The sequence below is a fragment of the Clupea harengus genome, unplaced genomic scaffold (genome assembly GCF_900700415.2).
Source record: "Clupea harengus unplaced genomic scaffold, Ch_v2.0.2, whole genome shotgun sequence".
NCBI classification, from domain to species: domain Eukaryota; kingdom Metazoa; phylum Chordata; class Actinopteri; order Clupeiformes; family Clupeidae; genus Clupea; species Clupea harengus.
In genome coordinates this window covers 37728-63107 of record NW_024879619.1, presented here as the reverse complement: position 1 = coordinate 63107, position 25380 = coordinate 37728, and the positions used below count along the sequence as shown (strand labels likewise).

The window sequence follows — 25380 nt, the reverse complement described above, 5'->3', positions numbered from 1 at the left end:
CAGTAACTGCAGGTTTGGGTCATTGGTAGAAATGTTGAATGACATAACCTTTAACCAATGATAGGATGTCATTTTTAGAGCCAACGAATTACACAACGTAAGGGCGGGACCAAGGTTAAATCGACCACAGGAGCGCCCCGAATCCGCTTAGAAGTGGCGGTTGTTTCAACATGGCGATTGCCGCAGAGGAAGGAAACAAATCTGGGATATTTTGGATCAATGACAGTAATCCTTTATTTTATTTTGCACAGAGTAAAGATTTGAATTTTGCTTTGATGACTTTGCCTGTAAAGTAGTGTACTACATTAAATAGATGTCTACCGAAGACGTGTCGAAAAACGATGGTAAACCTAGCAAGGATTCTATCCAAAACTTAGCTTAGTTTGCTAACGTTAAAGAGACTAGCAGCCTGACAGACCAAATAACGGTCTTGCCAGCTAACTTTATATTTTCGACAAGCTACAGTAGCAGTTTTACCTGACAGTTAGGAGGTGCTCTGTTGGCTAAACTGACATATTTGGCTGGTAATTTGTTTGGTAGCTTTTATCTTGTAACACTGTGCTGCCTATACCATTGGTGTGTCACGAGAAGAGGAAAATGCAGTTTAGGTCAGGTTTACTGGTAGAACTTGGCAGTCAGTTATCGTGCTTGTTGGCTAAATGCACGTGTAAGTCAGCTTCCTCGGTGTTAAAGTATTTAGCTACTTTGTTTGACTATTGCAGGCATTCTTGTTCCTGAAAGTAGGTTGTTGATGTCCTTAACGTCCACAGCATCAGACGAAGATCAACCAATGGTATTTGTCCCAGGTGAGACGTCAAACGTGGCACAAGTTGGTCCCGTCGTTTTTCACTGCTTTGCTTGTATCATTCCCTTGATGGAAAGCTCGCCTGTGGTCTTTGTGGAAAGACAGTCTTTAGTGTCAATAGTATCACGTAATTTAGTTTCCCCCTCCATTTATTACAGTGACATTATTTGTAGTTTATACGTGAGGTGTTTTTACACATGTGTATTGTCATGAATGGCATTCCATTGCATTTGTGTGACTTTAAACTCACCCTGTGAATGCCAATAATATGTATATATTATAATAATGGATGGCTTCATTAGAGTGCTTTATCAGTTATAGCACATCATATTTATTCTACTCCCCTCCTTTGCTCTCACAGGTGTGAGCAGGAAACCTGGCCTAAGACTAGGCTCAGGGTGCACTGAAGAGGGGAAGAGCAGAGTACAGATGGGGTTAGGCCATGAGAGAGGAACCAGGAGGGGGCAAAGCCAGCAGTCGTCCCGTTCTGCCCTCTCCTCTGTGGGGAAGTCATCAACAAAAACAACCCCCTCTACAAGACCTGATTCAGCTAAAGCCAGGTCTCCAGCTCCAACCCACAGACCTCCTGAGGATCCACTTGGCTCACCACAAACGGCCCCTGTTAAGACCAAGCCCTCGCTGAAGGACCTCTGTCCAGAAGACAAGCGGCGTATCGCCAGTCTCATCCAGGAGTTGGCCAGGTAAGCTGTCTGTCCATGATAGTCTGTGATTGTCCCTATTGGGAAACTTTGGCACAGTGATGAGGAAAGTTATGTTTTGCCAGTTCTGTGGAAGGCTATTTCCCTACCAACAGGACAATTTGTAATACAAACTAATTTGTACCAGTTCAAAGTCATGATTTTCCTCCGTTATTCTTAAGCAGCCATATTTGAAGGCAAGCAGATAAGATGACTGCCAATGCATATGTACCGTAAATCCTCAAATTGTGGCCGGGGTCTTTTATTTACTTAGGCTGCACAGCGCACAGGCCTTTATTTGGGGCAGGCCTTTATTTCTTACTTATTATACGGCTCTTCAGAATGTTCCAAAAAGTTCCGTTGATTTAAATGGGCCACCCCAACATTCGCAGGTCTGTAATTTCTTGATATTCAGTGCGAAAAGTTAATGACCGCTGTCATTGGCAACGGGTTTTGTGCTTCTAATTCACATCTTTCATATCATTCCGCAAGTAGTCCGGTAATTTAACGTAACGGAAAGTCATTGTAACTTGAAGTCAGCAAGTAATGGGTTGCTACGCAACACCTGAAACTTTAAAGTTCTATTAGCCTGAAGAACAATTTATTTTTTTGTGGAAATCACGAAACGGCAATGAAATCATTAAAAAGAGGTATTTTGGAGGAATGTCTTCTATCGATTTGGCAAGTAACTGTATACCGGTAATAACAAATTCGCCTAGTAAGCTTACGTGGGAAAATGTCTTCTTTTTTTTTATTATTGCAAACAGCCCATGAAATTAGCCAACAACATTGAACATGAGGAGAACATGTATTTATGAAATGCATTAAATTAAATTGTGATGTCTGCTTTGTGCTGATGGACTGATGCTGGTAGGCTACTGTAAAATAGGCTACCTTATTTTACCCCCGGCCTGTATTTGGGGCCCGGCCTTTATTTGTCCGTATCGACCATGCCCCCGGCTACTATGAAGCCCGGCCTCTAAATGAATCCCGGTCTTTATTTGAGGATTTACGGTATGCAGCTTAAAGTTTTTTGACGAAACCGATGTTGTAAATGAGCAATGGCAATGTGTCTTAAGATTTGTGTGTATATTCTTTCCTCAGAGTGAGTGAGGAGAAGGAGGAGTCTGTACAGAAGTTGAAAGATGAGCACGAGACGTTTGAGAGGAAGATCCTGGAACTGGAGCAGCAGAACCAGCACATCGTGCACGAAAGGGAAGGTATCCTTTTGCAGAAAACATTTAGAAAGGATTAAGTAGTACATTTAGCAATTTGTTGGTCTTTTAGTTTAATCTACTTAGAGAAAACAATGGAGTTTTGACTTCTGTAAATTCATGTAATTCCTATAGTAGGGGGGAGCTGGGTAAGTCGTCCCACTGCTGATTTCTCCAGAAGTAGGGGCACAGTCTTAAATAACATTGTGTGACACAACCGCCTTAGTGAACATTTTGTTTACTTTTAGTCAAGGTCACCCGAAACTGACCTTAGCACAATTTTCTACACTTTTCCCCCTTTCAGAGTAAAACTATGGCATACCAAAGCATTAGGTGAGGCACATTTCATGTGATAAAACATGTTGGACTTTGGGTATTTACATTTGAACTTTTCTATGGTTAAAGGTCTAAGTAGTGTGTGATGTGATACTTTAACTATGGCCTTAGGTGGAACTAGCCTTGATATTTGCCCTAATTAGTTGATAAGTAAGTTTGGGGGAAGTTGTCATAGTGACCAGGGGCAAGTTGTCATAGTGACCAGGGGCAAGTCACATGTGTTGTGTTGACTGTTCAAAGCCCTGGCAGGTTTTTTGCCCTGATATGGAGATGCAGCAGGTAGGGTGCATCACTAGGTCAGCACACATTTACTTTGTTTTTTTGTAAAGTTATGCAACATTTAAAAATCAACTCCAATGTGGGCAGAGAAAGAAATGCCCGGTGCAGAAAGGAAAGAAAGTGTCCAAGTCAAGTTTGATTAAGGAAAAGAGGGCAACAGCGTATTCCATTAAACTTTGGATTACATTAAACATACAAACAACTCCTCAGAGGAGAAGAAGTATTTATGCATTGTCTGTGTAGAAATCGGTCAAAGGAGACTTTGGCTCAATGTGTGAGACACAGCAAATGGCCCACACTGCATATAGGCTAACTCAGGATAGGCAATTTATGTTTTGCCAGAATTATGACTGTATAATGCTGGCAGACCATAGGTCTTTGTCTTAGATTTAGTCTGCCATCATTGTTTTTACAGAAAGTGATTTTATTAGCTCAGAATGATCCTTTCGAGAACATTCGAATGTTCTCATACAGGGTAGCAAATGTTTACTCGCACAACTGTTGCTAGGCAATCTTTACACATTGTTCTAGCTCAAAGGGGCATACTTTTTTTTCTCTTCGCAAATGCCAATAGCAATGTCAGAAGTTGTAATTGATTTTGGCCCTAAAGCTTTTGTCTGTTCCCTAAATCGGAGGAAAAGGTCTTCCATTAGTTCCTCTGGTTTGTAGAGCATGCTACATTGCCAGCAGTAAGTATACGTCATTGGCTAGTTTAGCCGTCTGTTGCAGCCCACTGTTGTCTAATAATCTTTAGTCAGCACAGAAGGGTTTGTACAGTGTTAGATAGGACCAGAGAGTGCATTTAGAAGTGGCTCCATACTGTTACAATTATATTCTTCAAGGGTTTTACTCTATGTGAACAGCAGGTGGCAGTGTTTACCAAGCAAATAGTCTTTGGCTGTGGGGATGAGAGATACTATGGCAGATGGGGGTTGTGGTGTTTCAATCCAGATGCTTTAAACAGTCTAGAAATGTCATGGTTTTAGAGGGTGGTCTGGTTTAGAAGGTCCTGGCAGAAGTATGAGTCATTTTTGGTTTTGAACATGCGCTGTTTCACCTTGAGATAAACAGAACTCTGAAGGTCTTCAAGAGGGGATTGAATGCTTGGTTGTTTGTGGATGGTATTGGCTGTGAGCTGCTGAATGTATGTGTACTGGTGTGTGATATATATATTTTTTTAAATCTGGTCTGTAGGAAATCTCTCCTTTTTTTGAGGGCTGTTACTAGGGCTGAACGATTTGGGAAAATAATCTAATTGCGATTTTTTACCAAAATATTGCGATTGCGATTTAATATGCGATTTTTTTTTTTTATCCTCTTTTTTTTCCCCAACAAAACGTAATGAATGATTTAAATATGACCAACACAATATAAGATACATTTAGTGTAAAATATTCTATCCCACATTTTACATTTTTATTTAACTGCTCATTACAGAAACAAGAACAACAAATCGGTGGCTTTGCCACTGTGCATTTAAGTAATTAAAAAAAAGTCATTTTAAGTATAAACACTAGGCATGCACTTTTTAAACACTGTGTGCAAAATGTACCATCTTAAAAAAAAAAAAAAAATTTTTTTTTAGACCACGTTTTTTAATCGCGAACGTTGCGGTTAGAAAATCGCGTTCTATCATATCGCGATTAAATCGCAAATGCAATTAATCGTTCAGCCCTAGCTGTTACTGAGCTGTGGTTTGAATGCTTGCCTCTCTAACCTTGCGCTGTTTGGTTTTGTAACTCTGCCTGACCATGCTGCTGGCCACACTCCATTATACAGAGATCTGAAGTAATACGGTCTGTGTGCCCTTCTTGTGCCAGCCAATTACACCTGCAGAGATCAGGCACGCTACTCGCAATCCTCCACCTCTGGCAACTCCTCCGCCTGTCGGTGATTTTATTTATTTATTTATTTATTAATTTATTTATTTTTTGCTCAGGGTCAAGAGAACGAGGCGGCGTGGCCTCTTCCGGCGAACAAGCCTCCGTGGCGAGTGCGAGGAAGAGTGATGGCTGGCCGGCCAAATTGCACAATTGGCAGCGGAGCTGCGAAATTAAGAAACACACAACTCAATTAAACGCACTTAAGCTGGCGGCCTTGGCATTTGAGCCGCAGTCCTAAACTCCATTAAAAAGAGATTTGGAAGGCGGGCGGAAGGCGGGCAGGCAAGCAGAGCGAACCATGTGCACAGAAGCGCCCCACGGAGATGGCCGTGCTCTTAAAGACCCTGTCGAGACACGCCGCCTCTTTAAACGCCTGCCGAAGGTGGAGGGGAAAGGCAAAGGCAAACAGATCCCGTGAAGACTAATCTGTGGAACAATCAGGTTTCCTCATATCCACCACGATCAGAGTTATCACGGGGATATTGGAGAGAGGGGCAGAGAGAGAGTGAAAGAGGGAGGAAGAGAGCTAAGGAGAGGGAGGGAGGGAGAGAGAAAGAGAGAGAGAGAGAGAGAATTGAGAAAAATCGTTGTTTAAATTCTGTGCGCAGGAAGAAGTTAAGGAGCTCATGTTGAGAATGAAATTAGGATTTGATCAAGGCTCTCCTTGGCATTCTTGCCCACGTCTCCTAACTGTAGATTCCATTACAGGCGGAGGGCGCAGAAAATTGGTCTTAACCGGGAATTTTTATTAAAAAGTGAAAATGAGTCTCAGAAGCAAAACGTAGTCATCAAGCACACACACACACACACACACACACACACACACACTCTCTCTCACACACACATACCAGACACCTCAGGCTAAAGCGCTTTCTCAGGGTTAGAATGAGCTCTCTTTCCTTTAGTCCTTGTGCAGTCTGATCTGTTAACACTTTGATGAGACCACAGTACATTCAGAATGTGCCATTTTGTTTTCATCTGTCCAGAATCTGTGATTGGGTTGGACTTTTTTACTCCACAGCTTTGCCTGTGATGATGCACCCAAAGGGTTGTAGCTGTTTGTGTTTCCTTTGGTGGCTTCACTTGCCATACAGGGGAAGGCTCACGTTTAACTAATTAAAGTATTAATAATTTCAAGTAAAATCCTTATTTTGGGTTTAGGATTGAGGGAATCACTCGCTCTCATCACACTGATTTTCTGCAGGCAGTTAAGCTTTCAGACATGCTAATATTGGAAGTAACAAACCGCGCGGCCTGGATAAATGAAATCTAATCAGATTCGTAATGGAAGAAATCAACGACAAATCTTTCGCAAGTCATTTAGGGACAGCCGCCGCCTGTGTAAACGCTCGTCCTCGCATCAAATTACTTTGCCACACACACACACACACTCTCTCTCTCCCTCACGCACAAACACACTTGCAAACACGGGCCGGGCAAAAATATGCCATGTCTCCTATGCCATTTTTTGTTCTACCTTGTGCCGAGATTTCATTATTTAATTTCTGCCCACACTGACAGGGGGAGTGAATCACGTTGACAGAGGCTGTCTAAAATATCCAATAGACAGACAGACCGACACACACGCACACACACACACACACACACACACACACACACACATTCACTGTGTGTATTTTTGGATGGCGGAGCAAGCCGAGAGGCGGCAGAACCCGAGGAGGTGGAGGAGGAGGAGATGTCGCCTGCCATCTTCCTTGCTGATACGGAGGCTGTGGGTGCAGAGCTGCCGTTGGCCAGGGGCCAGCTGTGGCTCCGCGCTGTGGCAGCCACGTGGGATGCCCTAGTGCATCTTGGGAAAGAGACTGATATCGGCTGCGATCAGGCCGAGTCAGACTTCTGCTCACGTGTACACACACACACACACACACTGGGGATATGAAAGCATTTATGTGTGTGGCTGTGTGTGTGTGTGTTTCCATGCACTGTTGTGTGTGTTTGTAACCTGTCAGGTGATGTTACCCACTACTCTATTTCCAGAGGTAGTTTACTGAACAATAATGTTTGAGTGTTTAGGATTTAGCCATATTAAATGGTTAATAAAGGTCCATATTTGCTTAGGATTAGAAGTGTTTGACTTGTCTAAGTAATTGTGAGTCAATGAATGTGATTCAGTGAATCAGCATAATAATTCAGGCTTTGTGAGCTGAATAGGCCTAGATAAAAACTATAGTCAAATTTGTCCACTGGCTCCATCATTAATGATGACAATAGGCAATAAATATTTAAACTTAATTATTAATTAATTAGCGGAAGCGCTGAAGTCAGCACATGCGTACGCTGTATGGTGCAACGCGTTTGCCTCGCCGAAGTGAGTCAGCCTGACAGCGAGAGCATTGCATCACTTCCACCACTGCTACATCAAAACCCTGCACTTTGGCCATGCAGTCGAGATCAAAGCCTCACTTAATATTGAAACAGTCTTTGGGCTTTGCGCAAAAGTTCAACTCTGGTGTGGTTGGCGTAGTTGGCGAGAGCGGTCATCTGCGTGCGTGCGTGCGTGTGTGTGTGTGTGAGTCATCTTCTCTGAGCCAAGGGTAGTGGGTGGGATGGTGGGTGTGATGGAGTCTGATTAGGGCGAGGAAGGCTTTTGAAGCCACGCTTGTGTAATTAACTGTAGCACTTGCGCTTTGTGCAGTTTTATTTTACTGCTCAAATGCTTGCCATTGGTTTGGGCTCCTATGACTCCTTGCAGCACTTGAAATCCACTTCAGATCCCCTCGAATCCCAGGTCATGGGTGCCTCACACTTTTCACACAAGTTTGAGCAGTTGATACTGAGCAGTTTGTGTACTTCAAATTGTATATAGTGAGGACGAAGCAACAGTACGGTTGTCTGTCATCCTGCTTTGACATTATGGTTGACATAAAATGACTATAAGTTTCAAATGCTGATCAGAAATTATTCATCTGCTGCTCATTTTCATACCACAGTCGTGATGTTCCCACATCAGTCATCATTATGATCTGCATCGGCAGTCATTTTGATCCCAGGCCAGTCAGCATTGTGATCTTGCATCAGCAGTGTTCGGGCGCGCTGATCTAGAAACAGTCTCGGCCCGTCCCGTCCGTAACCCTCGCTGCTGTCATTCTGATGCTATATCAGCACTGCTGCACTGAGGCGTCTGAGAGGTGATGCTTCAGGACTTTAGTTGGCCAAGTTTTTCAGTTTGCTACAAGCTATGAAAAGTTTTTGGGCAGTGTGTGTGTGTGTGTGTGTGTGTGTGTGTGTCTTCAAAGATACAGAGGGAAAGGGAAAAATAGAGACGGGTTCTGTCATTAGTGGACCCATCAGGCTTGCTATCAGTTCCAGATCGGTTTTGTCTGGTTCTGCTCTGCTGACTGTGTGTGTGTGTGTGTGTGTGTGTGTGTGTGTGTGAATAAAAGCGTGCCAACATCCTGTCACCCTGCCTGGCTGCCTGCCTGCTCTGGCCCAGCCAGATCCAGATGGAAACGTTGATGTGCAAGACTCTCAAGCATGTGTATTTGTGTGTGTGTGTCTGTGTGTGTGTTTGCCAGAGACTTAAAAACAAACTTGGTTGTTTTCTGCATTTTTGTAGTTCTTCTTGACTGCTACAACAAGCTTGAAACCTAGGAGGTTACTAAGGACAGCTGTGTGTGTGTGTATCCATATGCTAACAGTGTGTGTTAGTTCTTTGTACATTTATTTACATTTAGTTCAGTGGAAAAAGACAGCTTTTTTTTTTTATTGTAAGTAAGTGAACAATACACATAGATCGGTGTGCAGAACTGTATGAATGTTGAAATGTGTAAGTGTGTGTGTTTTGTTTGAAAGTGCAATCTCTGTGAGAGAGAGGGTGTATTTTTCCTGAGGTCTGCTTGTTTCTTTCCTGCAATGGGGCTGTAAGTACACATGTTGGTCTGAAGGCCGACTGAAGCCAGAGAGACCACTGGACTCAGTCAGAGAAGTGTGTGTGTGTGTGTGTGTGTGTGTGTGTGTGTGTGTGTGTGTGTGTGTGTGTGTGTGTGTGTGTGTGTGTGTGTGTGTGTGTGTGTGAGAGAGAGAATCAGGGAGAAAGCGTGTGAGTTCTTCACTTTTGTATTTTTGTATTTTTTTTTGTTCCCTGCCTCTGTCTAGCCCTGGTGTGAACTCTGGGTGTGTGGATGTGGGCTGCTGTAATTATTACCTGAAGGCACTTGGCTGTTCTGTGCTTTGCCTGGTAGAGGCAGATGCCTTACAGGAAAGTGAGTTAGAGGGGCTCAGTCAGATGTGTGTGTGTGTGTGTGTGCGTGCGCGCTCCCTCCCTCCCATATGTGTATGTGTCTGTAGGGGGGTTGCTTATTCTTGTTTGTGTGTGTATTTTTGTATGACCGTGAGGGACACTGTGTGGGAGTGTGTGTGTGTCTATGCCCCAGTTGTTGGTTATATGTGGGGGGAATTGTATGAGCCTCTTGGTGCGCCTGTATTTTTGTATAACCATGAGACAGTGTGTGTGTGTGTGTGTGTGTGTGTGTGTGTGTGTGTGAATGACCATGAGGCACTCTGCCTGTGTGTGTCCAGCACTCTAGTGTGTGTGTGTATATATATATATATATGTGTGTGTGTGTGTGTGTGTGTGTATTGACCCCTTGACCCTGGCGTTGTTGCTGAGGCCTGCGGCAGCAGTACAGAGAATGTCAGGAGCTGCTGTCTCTCTACCAGCAGTACCTCACCCAACAGCAGGACAAACTCAACCAGTCCATCGCCGAGCTCAACCAGGCCCGCTCCCACACCAAGGTAAAGTGTGTGTGTGTGTGTGTGTGTGTGTGTGTGTGTGTGTGTGTGTCTGTCTCTGTGTGTCTGTCTCTGTGTGTGGCTGTGTCTGTCTCTGTGTGTGGCTGTGTCTGTTTCTGTGTATGATGCTGTGTGTGCTTCGATGTATTTGTGCCCTTCTTTGGCTATTCAGTGAAACGAACGAGATGCCAGTCCAATGCAGCGCTCCTTTCAGAGTAGGACAGTCTCCCCCTGTGTATGTTAAGGGATGTATGTAGGGGTGGGGGAAGGTTTCGGAGTGTTTTCATTTTGGTTAGGTTAGGTCAGGTCTGAAAAGACCACCTGGCACTGTCTGTCTGTCTGTCTCCACAGGCATAGCTTACCATTCATATTTTCATAATTTCATTAAAAATCCACAATCAACCTGCTCCACTTGTAGCAGGAGTAGCGGAGTGACATTCCACACCCGTAGCCTGACCATGTGGTCGGAATGGCCAATCCACACGGTACATAAATGACCTCCACCTCTGTATAACTGATTATTACTACTAGAACCTAAATGTATCCCTTGACTGATCCCAACATCTTGTCACCCTTGGGAATATTATTCTGCAATGAAAGATGTAAGAGTTGCCCAGAGAACTGTTTTGAGAACATCCATCAAATTCTAGAACCTGGAAATGTGTTTTAAGGGAGAGGTTCTGTTCTGCTCTTCTTCTGGTTCCTCTGCTCTGTGCAGTTAACTGGACAACTCAGTACTCCTGCTTTTTTGGAACATCCCCCCTGAGTCATCAAACCACCCACCCCACCCCCCTCTTCGCCTTCCTTAGCCGGCCTATTAATGGCGACCAGCCTTACTACAGAATGGTGCCTTTGGGTGGGTTGGGTGACTAGCCTTACTACAGAATGGTGCCTTTGGGTGGGTTGGGTGCGCCCCCCAGCCAGCTCTGGGGGCTCTGTCTCATTATCTGGCAGTTTTGCTACGGCAAAGCTTTGCAGCCTCGTTGCCTGGACCGAGAGAGAGAGAGAGGGAGGGAGAGAGAAAGAGACGGAGAGAGAAAGAGAGAGAGAGGGAGAGGGAGATGGAGAAAGAGAAAGAGAAAGAGAAAGAGGCCTGTCCTTACGGGATCCTTGAGTTTGACTAATGCACACTTGCCCGACCCTTGACTTCCTCCTGAATTAGTCATTGCCTCTGTTGTCATGATGAAGGTGGAGGCTCCCTTGTGTGTGTATTACTCACTGTGTTGCCCTCGCACGCCCGCTCTGGGACCCTGCTTACTGTCTGTTTAGTGTGTGTGTGTGTGTGTGTGAGAGAATTTCCACGATGTTTGAAGGGTGAAGATCAGTTGTGTAGTTAAGAATCTTTTCTCCTTTTCTGTCCTCTGTTTATCGGTCTCTTTCTTTCCTTCCCCATTCTCTTCCCCTCCTGCCTTTCTGCTCTCGTCTTTTCTGTCCTCTCCTTTTCTCCTTGCCCTCGGGTGTGATATTAATCTCTCTTTCTTTCCTAGTACCCTTTCCTCTCTCCTCACTCATATCCCACATGTGTTTTTCTCCTCTTTGTCTTTCTCTCTCATTTTCCCTTTTCAATGTATTTCCTTCTCTTGGTTTCCTTTCCTCTCCCCCTATCTCTCTCTTTCTCTCTCTGCCTCTGTCCCTTTGCTTTCTCCCTCCCTCCTGCCCCCCCTCTCTCTCTTTCTTTCTTTCTCTCTCTCTCTCTCTTTTTCTCTCTCTCTCTCTCTAATAGGTCGTCTAGTTTTACAGTCCCTGAAAACCATGTGTTTATTGCTATTCCACCATGATGGTGTCTTGTGGGACTGGGAGCAAAGCGCTAAAGTCTGTCCGTTAATCTATCCCCTGGCGAGGTGGTATCGCCACCGATAATCAAAAGCCACTGCTCCAGTGTGCATGGGAAACACAACATGACCATGTTCAAGAAGGGGAAGGGGAAGGGGAAGGGGGGGGGGGGGGGTTCCCTCCTTCATGGACCACATTGATATCAGAGTAAGCTCCTGCCCCACTGATGTCCCATCATTTCTCTCAGGATTGTTTAATGTCTATGTGAAGCCATTTAACATCATCCGCAGGTGATCCTGATCACTTTTAACCCCAAAGACTGTTGCTAAATAGTGAGCTGATTTTGAGAAATTAGACATTGCTTCAGGCTGTGAAGCAAACATTTTTTCCTGGTTGCTTTGGTTGCTATGCTAGTTAACTAGCAAGCTAGCTAAGGAAACTTTAATAACCTTAAACGGTTTAAATGGTTAGAGTTCCATTTGCATGAAATGATAGCTATTTATCTAGCTGACATCACAGTCTCAGGTTCATTTATGAAATAATAATAGCAAAGGGTAGAAACCCTCAGGGTGCCTGTGCAGCTTTACTGCTTGGTCCCCAAATAACTGCTACAATAACAGGTTTAAGTTAGCAGCTAATTGGCTCATATTACACACCCTATCAACTGCCAACTGTTAAGATGGTTCGCTAAGCTAGAGATGGCTAGGATAGTTAAAAGCTGGTTAAACTGTGGTAATCCCGTTAAATACAGTCTGGTGGGAATATACACAACACCGTTACTTCACCGTTATAGACTGAGTGGGAATGAAAATGTGTTATTTTTGTTATTTGTGTTTCTCTCTAGGCCTCCAGAAGCGAGAGGTCGACCCATCGGTCTCGCTCGACGAAGGCCGGGACGCTGGAAGGTTCCTATCTGGACCTCCCCTCCCCTAGGGACACACCCAGTACCGGCGCTCCTGCTGCTGCTGTCCCCATGGCCCACGCCCGCTCCCTGCTGGCCAATCACGGCCGCTGCCCCCCAGCCACCCCCACGGCCCCCCTCTCCTCCACGGGGTCCTCCGTGAGCGACCGCAAGCCCAGATCGGCCGCTCGTCCCAGGAGAGAGCACTGTTCCTGCTCCCATGCCCAACCAGGGCCAGTAGCCAGCGCGCCCCAGGGGCCAGACAGGGGAGCAGAGGAGGGAGAGCAGCGGGGAGGTGAGGTGGCGGGTGGTTCGGCGGCGCCTCCTCCTGGCTGGGAGGACTGGGAGGAGCGTCGCAGGCGTCTGGTGGAGCAGAAGAGGCAGCTGGAGGAGGAGAGGGAGCGGCTGCAGCAGAGGCTGGCCCAGCAGGAGGACAGGCTGAGCCAGCAGCTCCAGGAGACACGCCTGCTGAATGACGGGTACGCACACACACATGCACACACATACGCGCACACACACACACACACACACACACACACACACACACACACACACACACACACACACACACACACACACACACACAAAAACACAGATGTGAACCATGGACCAGCAGCTTGGCTAGTTATGCCAGCTGAAAGACAGATGATATAGCTCACTCACAGAAACACATAAAGATATACTCTGTCTTTGAATTACAATTAACACACACACACACACACACACACACACACACACATTGTAAAATACACTTATTTGACCAGAACCAACAGCTCAGGCAGATATGCTTAATTAACAGCAAGAAGTGTGACATACTGACACACTACCTGCTGTTGCGCACGCACGCACGCACACACACACACACACACACACACACACACACACACACACACACACACACACACACACACACACACAGAGCATGTCATGTCACATCTACAGCACATCAGTGAGTAGACCCACATACAAACACACTCGGACACATACACATGCACATGCGTCCGCAGTACAATGTGTAACACACAGAAACGCGCCTCCACACGTCATGCTGCACAGCTGCCGTACAGCAGAAAGCACTCTCATTTACACTACCAACTGGAACAAGAAGCAGCATGGGGTGTTCTCGATTCTCGACAGATTTAACTAGACGCTCCTCCTGTCTCTCTCTCTTCTCCTCTCTCCGCCTCTCCCTCATGCTCCCTCTCTCTTACTCTCCCTCTCTCTTTCTCTTCCTCTCTCTCTTCCTCTCTCTCTTCCTCTCTCTCTCGCTTCATCTCTCTCTCTCTCTCTCTCTCTCTCTCTTCCTCTCTCTCTCTCTTCATCTCTCTCTCTTTTTCTCTTTCTCTCTCTCTCTCTTCCTCTCTCTCTCTCTCTGCCTGTCTCCATCTCTCCCCCCCTCTCCTTTTAGGCTCCAGCAGACAGACACAGCCGGGTTGGAGAAGCATCTTCCAAATGGCGGCTTGCTGAACCAGCCGCCTCTGGTCAATGGCTATGGACACACACACAGGTGAGCACAGCGCAAGGTGGCGTCACGGAGCTCCACCTTGACAAGAGCCCCAAGAGAGAGCTTATAGCTTAAGTGGTTCTTTAAATGTAGTCATGCATGTTTTCAATTCAGTCGTTAAGACCGGTGTTATTGGGGCCACCCCCTTGTTTTTGATCCGTTTCTCTGACATTTCTAAATAGATTGCTTAAGTACTTTTTCTATACACCATCTACAATATAATTGTAAACGTTTCCCGCTTATACATATCTGATGATATCTTGTTTTGACAGTTGGTCGTTTGTTAATGTATATTTTTCCATTTCCTTGACTGCTCATGAACTGTAGATTCATTCACATTAATCTGCCCCTGTAGTCTTGCACACTGCCTTGATGCTTTTTGAAGAACCTAAAATTAGAGTAAAAGATTCTTTATTTGTCCTTATACTGTTCATGGAAACCAATTTTCACAGTTTCACTGGGGGTGCAAATCAATTTTCACTTGAAAACCTGAGCTCATGCACCCTTTGACAATGTTAATATATAAGGAATAAATCCAGTACTTTTGTTTTGATGCATACCAAAACATATCCCGAAGTTGAAAAGGGACACCAATGACATTTTGACTCCAACTGGAACTGGCTATCTGGTTCAGTTCAAGGACTTAGGAAAGATAAACTTCAAGGTGCCAGACCAAAAGTTTTTAACAAAAATGCCTTTTTTTCAAACATGATTTGCTTCACATCAAAAATGTATTTTTTCCATGACTAAATAATGCCAGAGGAACAGTTTCTGCAACAAACATGTGAATTGTCAAATACCCTAATACTTAGATTGACAAGACTAGACTAGACATCCCCATGAAGAATAGATGCAGTTGTGTGTAAGACACCCAAAATGTCACACCATCACAGGGTAGGGATGTGCACAGATATCCAATATAAAGTGAGGATGATCATATACTGTATATTTCACCAATGAAGTACAGTATAGAATAAACATTTCCATTTTGATTTATTTTGAAGTCATAAAAAGATGCCATTTTGACTGCTTTTCTGAAGCATATTCAGGAGTGTGCCAAATTATATAGGTCTTTTACACATTAAAATTCAGAAAATAAAGACCCTATCGGCATATATTAAGATATTAAGATACATATTAAGATACACTTTCTGTGTGTTTGTGTGTGTACCAGTGATGAGAGGGGGAATGCATCCCATCTTGCAGTCGCTGCTGAAGTTCTTCTGGCTGGGGACACAAACACAGTACCTCCCAAACACATGTTCTCACAAGGTAAGGTCCCCATAAAGACACACACATAAACACACATACACACACATACACACGCACACACACACACACACACACAGTCTTGTGCGATGTTTGAGCAACGATGTGCATTTTCACATAGATTTAGTGGTCAACTGCACTAGTTGTGGTTTATTTTCAAGTTTGTCAGTAAGTCAAACAATCATCCCGCCCTTCCAACGGTCCCAGGGACTCTTTACATCGGTTTTCTTTGTCCTGTTGCCCTCCCTCCATCAGAGCCCCCACTCCTGACCAAAACGGACATGGCCACCTCTCCTGCTGTCCCTCAGAGCACCCTCCTCATGCCCTCTTCTGCCCCCACCATGCCCTCCTGCCTCCCCTGCACCCCACGCCAGCCCCGCCGTGCCAGGTGAGTCACTCTTACACCTCCCTCCCTCCCTCCCTCCCTCCCTCCTTTCCTCGCCCTCCCTCCCTCCCTCCTTTCCTCGCCCTCCTTCCCTCCCTCCAGCTCTCCCCTTTCTTTCTCAGGCCCTCTTTTCACGCACCAGAACCAGAACTGAACCGTTTGTGATGGTGGAACAAAAAAGCAAAAAAAACAGCTTCCTCTACCCCATCCACAAAGTCACATCCTCAAGTTTTGTGAAGTGAGACTTGCCGTTTGTTTTGCCCCAAAGCTCGCATTGAGCCAGCTGGCTTCCCTCATTATCTCTACCTTTAGTTCCGTTGCACTAATTAGCAAACTCAGACAGCTGATTTATAATGCCGGGGAAGGCTTTGACTTGCTAAACCTGGACCTGAGGTGCAGTGCCTGTCCAATTGAATCCATCTCTCCCAGGTCTCTCGCACAGGCCTCTGAACTCTCCTCTGAAAGCGGTGAGGTGACCCCTGATTGTGATGGGGCTGGTCCTTTTTTGGAAAGTACAAAGTACAGTGAAACAGGCTTGTCTCTTGCCTACTGATTTTTTTTTTTTTAGCCAGACTGTTGGCGCTCCAGTGCTACTCTCGTTTGCCATTTTTATTTTATTTATTTCAAAACAAAAGCTCCACACCCCAATCCCACTCTCAGTGAGTCTGGACCCAGCACAGAGCGCTCAAAACAGTACTCTCTCACCAACAGTGTTTCGTGAGCCAGCCATGTGATGGGGTCTGTGTGTATGTGTGTGTGTGTGTGTCTGTGTCTGTGTCTGTGTGTGACACCCCAGCTTCCCATCGCTCTCTCTCCGTTTTTCTCCCTTTTCCCCCTCTGTTTCTGTGTCTTCTCGCAGTGTGCTAGGCACAGGCGCTAATTGTATTTAGAGTGCCACAGCTTCCGTCACAGATGCAGAGCCCTCACAAAGAGAGGGGGAAAGAGAGAGAAAGAGAGTGCTGGAACTGTTAGAGAATAAATGATGTGTTTTTGTCTTTTCAAAGAGAGAGAGGGGGAGGAGAGAGAGAGAATGTGTGGGGGGTGTGTGTGGATGCATGGGGGTGGGTTTGGGAGATGGAGGGATGAAGGAGGGGTGCGACGAGCTAAATTAAGTTTTTTTTTTTATTATCATCCTCTTCTTCTGCGGGACTCTGAAGCTGACAGGAGCCAAGCTGGGCTGCATTAGCCTGCCTGGCAGGAACCTGCCCACCTCACCCTCTCTCCCAGTAATGAGAAGACAGAGGAATGGGGAGGGAGGGAGAGGGGGAGGGAGGGAGGGAAAGAGGAGAGGAGAGAATGAATCCCTGACCACTAGCATGAGGGAAGGGGGGGAATTCATTCGTTTTCTGCCCAGAAAGGCGATTAATGAGACATCTTGTCTTATTTTTATTCATGTAAAGGTATTGCTTTCTTTTATTTTAAGTGTGTGTGTGTGTGTGCGCATGCACACGTGTGCGTGAGCAGCACTCTAAAAGGCATGCTCATTATTTGTGTCACATTTGTGAAAAAGCCCATCTCATTTGTACATTTTGTAAAAACTATGTTTTTGAATTCCTCCCTGCTTTGTTCAGGAATATTAATCGACTTAATACAAAGCAACCTTTTACTTCAGTAACATGCTATTTTAGTCATTCTCCTTGCAGGGTTTGTGACACTGCTCTGTTGTAAATGAGACGTGTTTTATTGTGGATCAGTGAATCCGATGGCTCATTGATGCTCCTGTTGTTCCTTGAGTGCTTGGCAACAGTAGCTACATGTAGAAAGTGAGTGGATCGCTCAGATGTCCTACACAGTCGTCTTGCATAGGCATTTGTTTATATTATTAATTTGATTTATTCATCCAATTATTCACTCTGTGTGGTCTAAATTGTCTATTAATCTGTATCTTAATCTGTCTTTTGATACAAATATGTCTTAATCTAAAAATGAGATGAGGATCAGTAACCCTGTCAAAAGATGAGAACTTCATGCATAAATAATGTTAGGTTCTCCTACTTTTTGGCTTTTTAGCCGTTATCTGCTCAGTCATCCTTCTCCCTCTGCTGCCCTCTCTCCCGAGACAGAGAGAGACTGGGGAGACTGGGCCTGACCCTTTGGGAGACTGGGCCTGACCCTTTGGGAGACTGGGCCTGACCCTTTGCATTCTCTTGCTTTCTCTCTGTCCCTCTCTCTCTCCCTCCCTCTCTCTCTTGCTTTCTCTCTGTCCCTCTCTCTCTCCCTCCCGCTCTCTCTTGCTTTCTCTCTGTCCCTCTTTCTCTCTCTTTCTCTCACTCTCTCTCTCTCTCTCTCTCCCTCCCTCTCTCTCTCTGTCTCTCCCTCCCTCTCTTTCTCTCTCTCTCCCTCTCTCCCTCCCTCTCTCTCTCCCTCTCTCTCTCAGGTGGTTAGCCAGTGTGTGGCTCTTGCTAGGCTGATGTGAGGAGCAGGCGCAGGCCTCCTGTATGGGGCATACATATTTGATTGTAGTCCAGCATCCAGGCATCCCCCTCCCTATTCTCATTTGTGCAAATCAATGAAGTGTGTCATTTTAAGGGCTTTATTTATTTCTGAGACAACCTCGTGTGTGTGTGTGTGAGTGTGTGTGTGTATGTGTCTGGGCGTGTATGTTTGTGTGCACGCGTGCGCATGTGTGTGTGTGTCTGTCTGGGCGTGTGTGTGTCTAATAGAGTGAGAGAAGAAGTGTAATCTTTGATTTCCTTTGTTGTCTGTATGGATGAGAAGGACTAATACACACCAAGGAAAGACTCTGTAGCAACACTGTTTTAGTCATTCACCCTTTTTCTAAGTATCTCTCTCTCTCTCTCTCTCTCTCTCTCTCTCTCTCTCTTACTCTCACTCTCACTCTCTCTTTCTCTCTCTCTCTCTCTCCTCCTGGTCTCTTTTAATCACTTTCTCTCTCAGACTTTCTCTCACTAACCAGTGTAATCAATGTACTTTGTGCATCAAGTCATATTTATTTATTTGGCAAATTTTTTTATCCAAAAGTGTTTAAAACATTGGTAGATGCATTGCCGTGGAGTGTTTATCAAAGCACTAACCAGAATAAAAACAATTAAGATGGATGGATATGGAATATATGAGACCAACCCCTCTCCCAAAACACATTCACATTCTTCTTTACTCGCTCACTCCTCTCTTTCGCTCGCTCACTCGTTCTCTCTTTCTCTCGCTCACTCGTTCTCAGAGCTGTAGTGGTCGGCTGCCTTTTCATTCAGCTCAACACCTGTCTTCAAAACCTCCCCCCCACACTTCCCCCAGCCCAACTGATGCATCTATTGACACAGAGCATCTTTTATTTAAGTGCCGTTGTTACGCCGTCCTCATTTGAACAGGAGCGGGCAGCGTGTGTGTGCTCGCGTGATTACAGCCGCGTTTGATTGACAGCACCAACGGTGCTGCCAGAAGTCTGAACGTTCCCTTTGATTTCATTTATTTATATATTTATGAATTTATTTGGCGCCGCGGGCGCTGAATGTAAGGAAAAACCCACAGACAAAAACACACACACACACTCTCACTCACATTTGATTTGCTGTTTGTGTGTCGGATGAACCTGCTGGTGCACGTGCTCAGAGAAACGTCAAACGGAGGGAGATGCACTGCTTGCGATGCCAGCCCTGTGAAGGTTTTTGATTGGCTGAAAGCCACAGGTGACTGGTGCGGGGTTGGCGCTGGAGGTCAATCACACTCCCAGTGCTCTGGGCAAGTAAATGTGTGTGTTCGTTAAAATGCCAGTAAATGTGTGCGTTCTTTAACATGCTGTGTTCTGTAATACAGCAGCTATTCAGAGGGTTAGAGGTGATGCACATGCCAACAGTCAATCATGCCATCCCTCCATCATTCAGAGAGAAATGTTCTGTTACAGTGCATATGGGTATAACTTGTCTTGATTTTGCTGTATAACGGACCAGTATTTGACCCTTATAGGGCTGGATGATGGCCTATATTGGGCATGTTTTACATACTGTGTATACTACATATACTTGTTTTGTGATGCTACATGATTATTTGTTTAGAGAGTGTGAGGAGTGCGTCTCTGAGTTTGGAGAGTGTGTGTGTGTTTTGTAGTATTTATAGTTTTGTCACGTGAGGAGTACAATGTAGGTCCTGTGTGTTCCTCTCCTGTAGTGTTGCTGCTTGCCCTGTTTCCCACACCCCAGGTCCCCTGTGTGTGTGTGTGTGTGTGTGTGTGTGTGTGTGTGTGTGTGTGTGTGTGTGTGTGTGTGTGTGTGTGTGTGTGTGTGTGTGTGTGCACGTGCGTTTGTTATCTAGTGCCGTGGTGTATGGAGTGGGATCCTGCATTATTCATGCCTCTGTGTCCTGCCGTGATGGATGGCTGTAGGAGAAGCCTGTCCGTTAAATAAATAAACAAATAAATATGCAAATGCTCACATTTCAGAAGGGAGCCGGGCCAAAGTCCCTCCCCGTCAACTAGTATCTCACACACACACACACACACACACACACACACACACACACACACACACCCTCTCTCAATGCTAAACGCTGTTGACAGGCAGAAGGAAACCAAATGAAGAAGACAGATTTAGTTACTAGGAGTCCAATTTCTTCTCCGTGCGGCATTATCCCCTTTTGGTGCAGCATTACCTTAAAGTGTGTGTGTGTGTGTGTGTGTGTGTGTGTGTGTGTGTGTGTCTAAATGTGTGTGTGTGAGATTGGCGAGATTGGTGTGTGTGTGTATTTTGTGGAGACGTATTAAAAAACAGATCGAGTGGTCTTTTATGGAACAGGGTGTGTGTGTGTGTAAGCTGATGGGTATAGGTGTTAGAGGCGAATGGCTTAACAAATCCTATGTCTAGTAAGCAGGTACGCTAGTTTTCAGTACATACCCTGTTAGTTCTGTACAACCATCACGTAATGCGGATTGCAATGCTAATAACACGCAATCAAATAAGCCATGTTAAACACATCTGCCATTTATAATGAGCAAGTGCAAATGGGCATGTACTTCATGGGAAAAAGAGTGCCTCTGTTATACTGATATACAAGATATTTGTGTGTGTGTGTGTGTGTGTGTGTGTGTGTGTGTGTGTGTGTGTGTGTGTGTGTGTGTGTGTGTGTGTGTGTGTGTGTGTGTGTGTGTGTGTGTGTGTGTGTGTGTGTGTGTGTGTGTGTGTGTGTGTGTTCTGGAAACACAACATTTGTCAGTAAATCTGTCCCTTATTGTGTGGAATGAGTTATGCGGTTCACCATGGATCAGAATAGGAGCATTTCACCCAGGTAATATGGATGGTGTAGAGCCACTCAGATGCATTGTGTTCTGTTTGACAGCTTGAATTTAAATGTAATGCTCTGTTTATTGGAAGATTTATACCTGGGTGTTTGGTTGGGCTTTCAGTGGTGAGATTAGTTTGTGCATGTCTATGTGTCTGTGGTGAGATTGATGTGTGTGTTTATATGTTTGTGGCGAGATTGGTGTGTGTGTGTGTGTGTGTGTGTGTGTGTGTGTGTGTGTGTGTGTGTGTGTGTGTGTGTGTGTGTGTGAAGACAGATGTCAGATGTATATCTGAAGGTGTGCACACAGCTGAAGAAACACTGGCGAGTGGAAAGGCGAACAGCGTGTTCTGACTGCAGTGAACCGCTCCTGCGGCTCCACAGTGGAGGTGCCCCAGTGTCTGTGTGCATGGACGTCCTGTCAGGCCGTGTGTGTGTGTGTTTGTGTGTGTGTGTCTGTGAGCATGGACGTGGTGTCAGGCCGAGTGTGAGCTGAAGGGAGGGGGGGGGGGGGTCAAAGATCAAAAGCGATCGAAGTGACAGTGAAAGAGGAGCGAGCGAGAGAGGGAAGTAACGGAGATGCAGTGACTCATATGTTCAGCACTTAAGTTTACAGCTGATCTGTGGATCTTTGCCAAGCACCTCTGTTAAAGATTGAGTCAACAGGAGACCATGAGCGGAAGACGGGGAGACTATGAAAGGCAGCTGGGGGAGGAATGATCCTTTGGGAGAAAATGGCAGGGAGTGATTAGAAAATGAAGAAGGTGAACTGTGTAGAGACTGAGGGAGTTGTTAAAAGAAGGGCAGGAAAGTGCATGAGAAATACAGACCAGGAGAAGCCCATTATAGATACTGCATTGAGTTCTGAGGACAAGAGAGAGTGTCTTCTGGCACTGGCCTTGGCCTCCTCATCCTCGTCTCTCTCCCATGTTGTAGTGCAGCAGGAGAGGCGGTGTTACTCTCTCCTTGCTTCTCGTCCCTCAGACGGAGACGGAGCGACTGAAGCCATCGTCTCATCAGCCCATAAAAGCCAGTGTAGTAATCCCTTGTGTCGTCTTTTTTTTTTCACCCTCAACTGCTGTTTCAGTGCTTAAACGTAGACTCGTTACTATGAACTCATTCATTCATTCCAACACACACACATACACGCACACACACACACACACACACGCGCACACACACCATAAACCGTCCTGTCTGCCCACCGTCCAATGCAAATACACGCTGCTTAAAATGAGAAGGGGATGATGTTTGTTGCACCAGTGGAGCGTGTGTGAAGAATTCATGTTTTCCGTCTGAAACCCACTCGTCTGTCCGTGTACCCTCTGAATAATTTACCCTCTCTCTATTACCTTCATCTGCTTGGGCACTCATTTCCTTATTTATTTCTCTCTTCCCCCTCTCTCTCTCTCTCTCTCTTTTTTTTTTTCTCTGTTTATCTGGCTTCGCTCTTTTTCTCTCCCCTCCTGCAGAGGGCTTAAGGGTCAGTGTCTGGTGTAATGAGAGGTTCCCGAAAGAGTTCTATAGTTGTGAGGGGCCAAAGAGTGCACGTCACTCACAACAGTTGAGAAAAATAAATAACGCGTGTGCGTGCGTGTGTGTGTGTTGCCTCTCTATTGCTATTATGCCATAATAACATCACCTTAGTACCATGAAAATGTCTAAGATGAACAGAGCCCTGTACTGTACTGGGAAAACGTACGAAAAACCACGACACTGGAACATTCTAGTTAAACGACAAGGGGAAAAGGACTCGCACCTTTTTGAATCCTGTCACGAGTTGCCTTCATTCTGTAACGCTGTGAAAATCCTTAAATTCTTAACACTGCCTGTGTTAGCTGCTGCGCTTTGAGTGGAGTAAGACATGAGTGTACTTTGTGACTCAACCCTGAGGTTTTAGTTTGGTGGAGAAGCGTTTCTCATGCCACTGTGTAGCGTAGCGTGTCCATAATGTGGTGTGATCGTGATGACGGCTGTATAACGTAGTGTGTCTGTGATGTGGTGTGACGGTGATGGCGGCTGTATAAAGTAGTGTGTCTGTGGTGTGACGGTGATGACGGCTGTATAACGTAGTGTCTGCGTCTGTGCTGTGACGTTGCAGTCCCAACTCCTCCCTGATCGAACTGCTGGAGATCTTCAGCCCCGTCTCCCTGATGGAGGTTCCCGGCCCGCGGGGCCTCGCCAGCGCCCTCCGGCCCCACCGCCACGGCCTCCGCCTCCTCACCCCGGCCGCACGCTCCTGTCTGCCCCCCCAGGACCCGGAGGAGAGCCAGATTCTGGAGGACATCTTCTTCATCTGCTGAGCATCGTACTGCACACACACACACACACACACACACACACATGCAAATACATGCTAACAGACATGCACGCATAAACAGAAAGCCCCAGCGGAAGGACCGTGTCTTCAACTGTAATAGTTGTAATAGCAGCCGCTGTCAGTAGCTTTGACTTGATTTGGTCATGAAGGGGCCATCTGTGCCAATGCCGGGGTGGTGAACCATATGGAGATTAGAGGAAGGATGGAGGGGAGGGAGGGGGGGAGAGAGGGAGAGAGAGAGAGAGAGAGAGAGAGAGAGAACATGGATAGAGGGAGAAGGAGAACAAAAGGGAAAGAGAAGAAGAGATAAGGCACAGACTGACAGGCAGGGGAATTCTAGGAAGTTGATCTGAGATGGTTGTGTTGCCTTGTCTGGTGCTGACTTGGGGCTGGCTGATGATTTGGCTGTCCAAAGTGTGTGTGTGTGTGTGTGTATGCTGCCTTTCAGGGTAACTCCTCAGTTACTCGGTTTAATATGAATGAAGAGGAATTAACAAAGTGACCATTAGTAGCAGGAAAATCTCTCTCAAGCACAGTCACACATACACACACACACACATGTCACGTGTTGTTCTTACTACTACATTTCCAAATGCCTTTTTGCAGTGTCTTTTCTTGATGACTCATACCCAAATCATGGTGTGGCTGATGTTTTATTTTTAATACCTTTTTTACTTGTGTGTTTTTTTTTAATGTTAACATAATAAAAATGTATTTATATAAGCCCTCTTGAGCATGGTGACATTATTCAGCCCGTGTCATTTTTTCAAATTTCTAAGCAAATACTGCTCTTTAACGTATGACTTACCAAATGAGTGCTAACCGCTGTTTTAAAAAGATCAGTGCAACCATAGATCTCACACAAACAAAAACACACACACACACACTCCCCTACTGAAATACATACGAATGTACACACATACAGACAAGCCAGCTATTGGCTCTGAATATTAGGCAGTGGATTAGTGAGCGGCTGCTCCTCGTGTACATGGTAACAGTGGGGGGGGGGGGGGGGGGGGCATATGCCACAGTCACTTCACCTGAGTGACAAACCCTTGCCCAGAGCACAGACGCACCAGACAGGGTCACCAGCATTTACAAACGAACCCTTGGGGCTAATGAACTAATTACAGTGAGCTGAACATTAACTATTGATCGACACTCATTTTAACTAATCAAGGCACCTCTTTGCAAATACTACATGTAGTTTATCTGTGATCTTTAAGCTGGGATACCGACATTAAGCAAGCAATATTAAGTGAAGGACATCTGTTATATTATAGTTCAACGCTCAATTATATGCTGTGAATCTAGTGATACGTGTGTGAGAAAGAAAGAAGAGTAATTCTCTTATTCTCTTAGTCCTCTTTGGGAGGGCACTTACACAAGCACAGAAGGCAAATATTCTGTGTTATACCAGTGAGCGAAATAAAATGTGATTTCTTTTTGGCCATTATGCCTTGTCAGAACATCCTGGGTAGCAGCCAGATCATAAATATGGAGATCCTTACTGCTGACAAGTTCTCCATCCCACACAATTCTATTCATGGAACTTGTGAAATGGAATGTTTTACCACATCAATCCCACGGGATATTTAATGGCACACACACTGCACGTAGCAGGCATTGTTAAGATGTTACATAACTATTCACCAACAGTTAGGGTGTTGACAAAAGTTTTTAGGAATTTGACTCCTAACAGGAACAATGGACAGTACCATAGAGTCATGGAGAGGTGTACACACACACACACACACACACATGCGATATTGGACTGAAAATAACCATTCTTACTCAGGGGAAGTAATAATATCTGTTTTAAGTGTTGTGTGACGTAGTTGTCCTAATACTTTTTACAGCCTACACAGCATTGTGAGGCTCTTACTATGTTTGTGTCTTATGAGGTACACTCTGAATATAGTGAGCTTGGATCGCACCCTACAACCAGTGCATACTTCATGCCTCCTCTCCTGCTTGGCTGCTAATGAACAAGAAACTGACTCATCTAGGGTGTCTAATTTCAGGCTAG

The 25380-nt window shown here is 45.4% G+C and overlaps 1 protein-coding gene across 2 annotated transcripts; it reads left to right on the top strand.

Annotated features, from left to right (window-relative positions):
* The first annotated feature begins 129 nt into the window (after nucleotides 1–129).
* LOC122129279 (protein hinderin-like) lies at nucleotides 130–23548 on the top strand. Of its 2 annotated transcripts, none has more exons than XM_042704281.1 (10): nucleotides 130–225; nucleotides 771–806; nucleotides 1167–1506; nucleotides 2608–2723; nucleotides 9846–9970; nucleotides 12585–13120; nucleotides 14050–14148; nucleotides 15320–15417; nucleotides 15694–15802; nucleotides 23133–23548. In XM_042704281.1, the coding sequence occupies exons 1-10, from the start codon at nucleotides 171–173 to the stop codon at nucleotides 23332–23334; spliced, it is 1716 nt and encodes a 571-aa protein (XP_042560215.1). In that variant the 5' UTR covers nucleotides 130–170; the 3' UTR covers nucleotides 23335–23548. The 2 variants fall into 2 exon arrangements, with proteins under 2 accessions (XP_042560215.1, XP_042560214.1); XM_042704280.1 differs by having other exon boundaries at nucleotides 15670–15802.
* Nucleotides 23549–25380: the final 1832 nt, after the last annotated feature.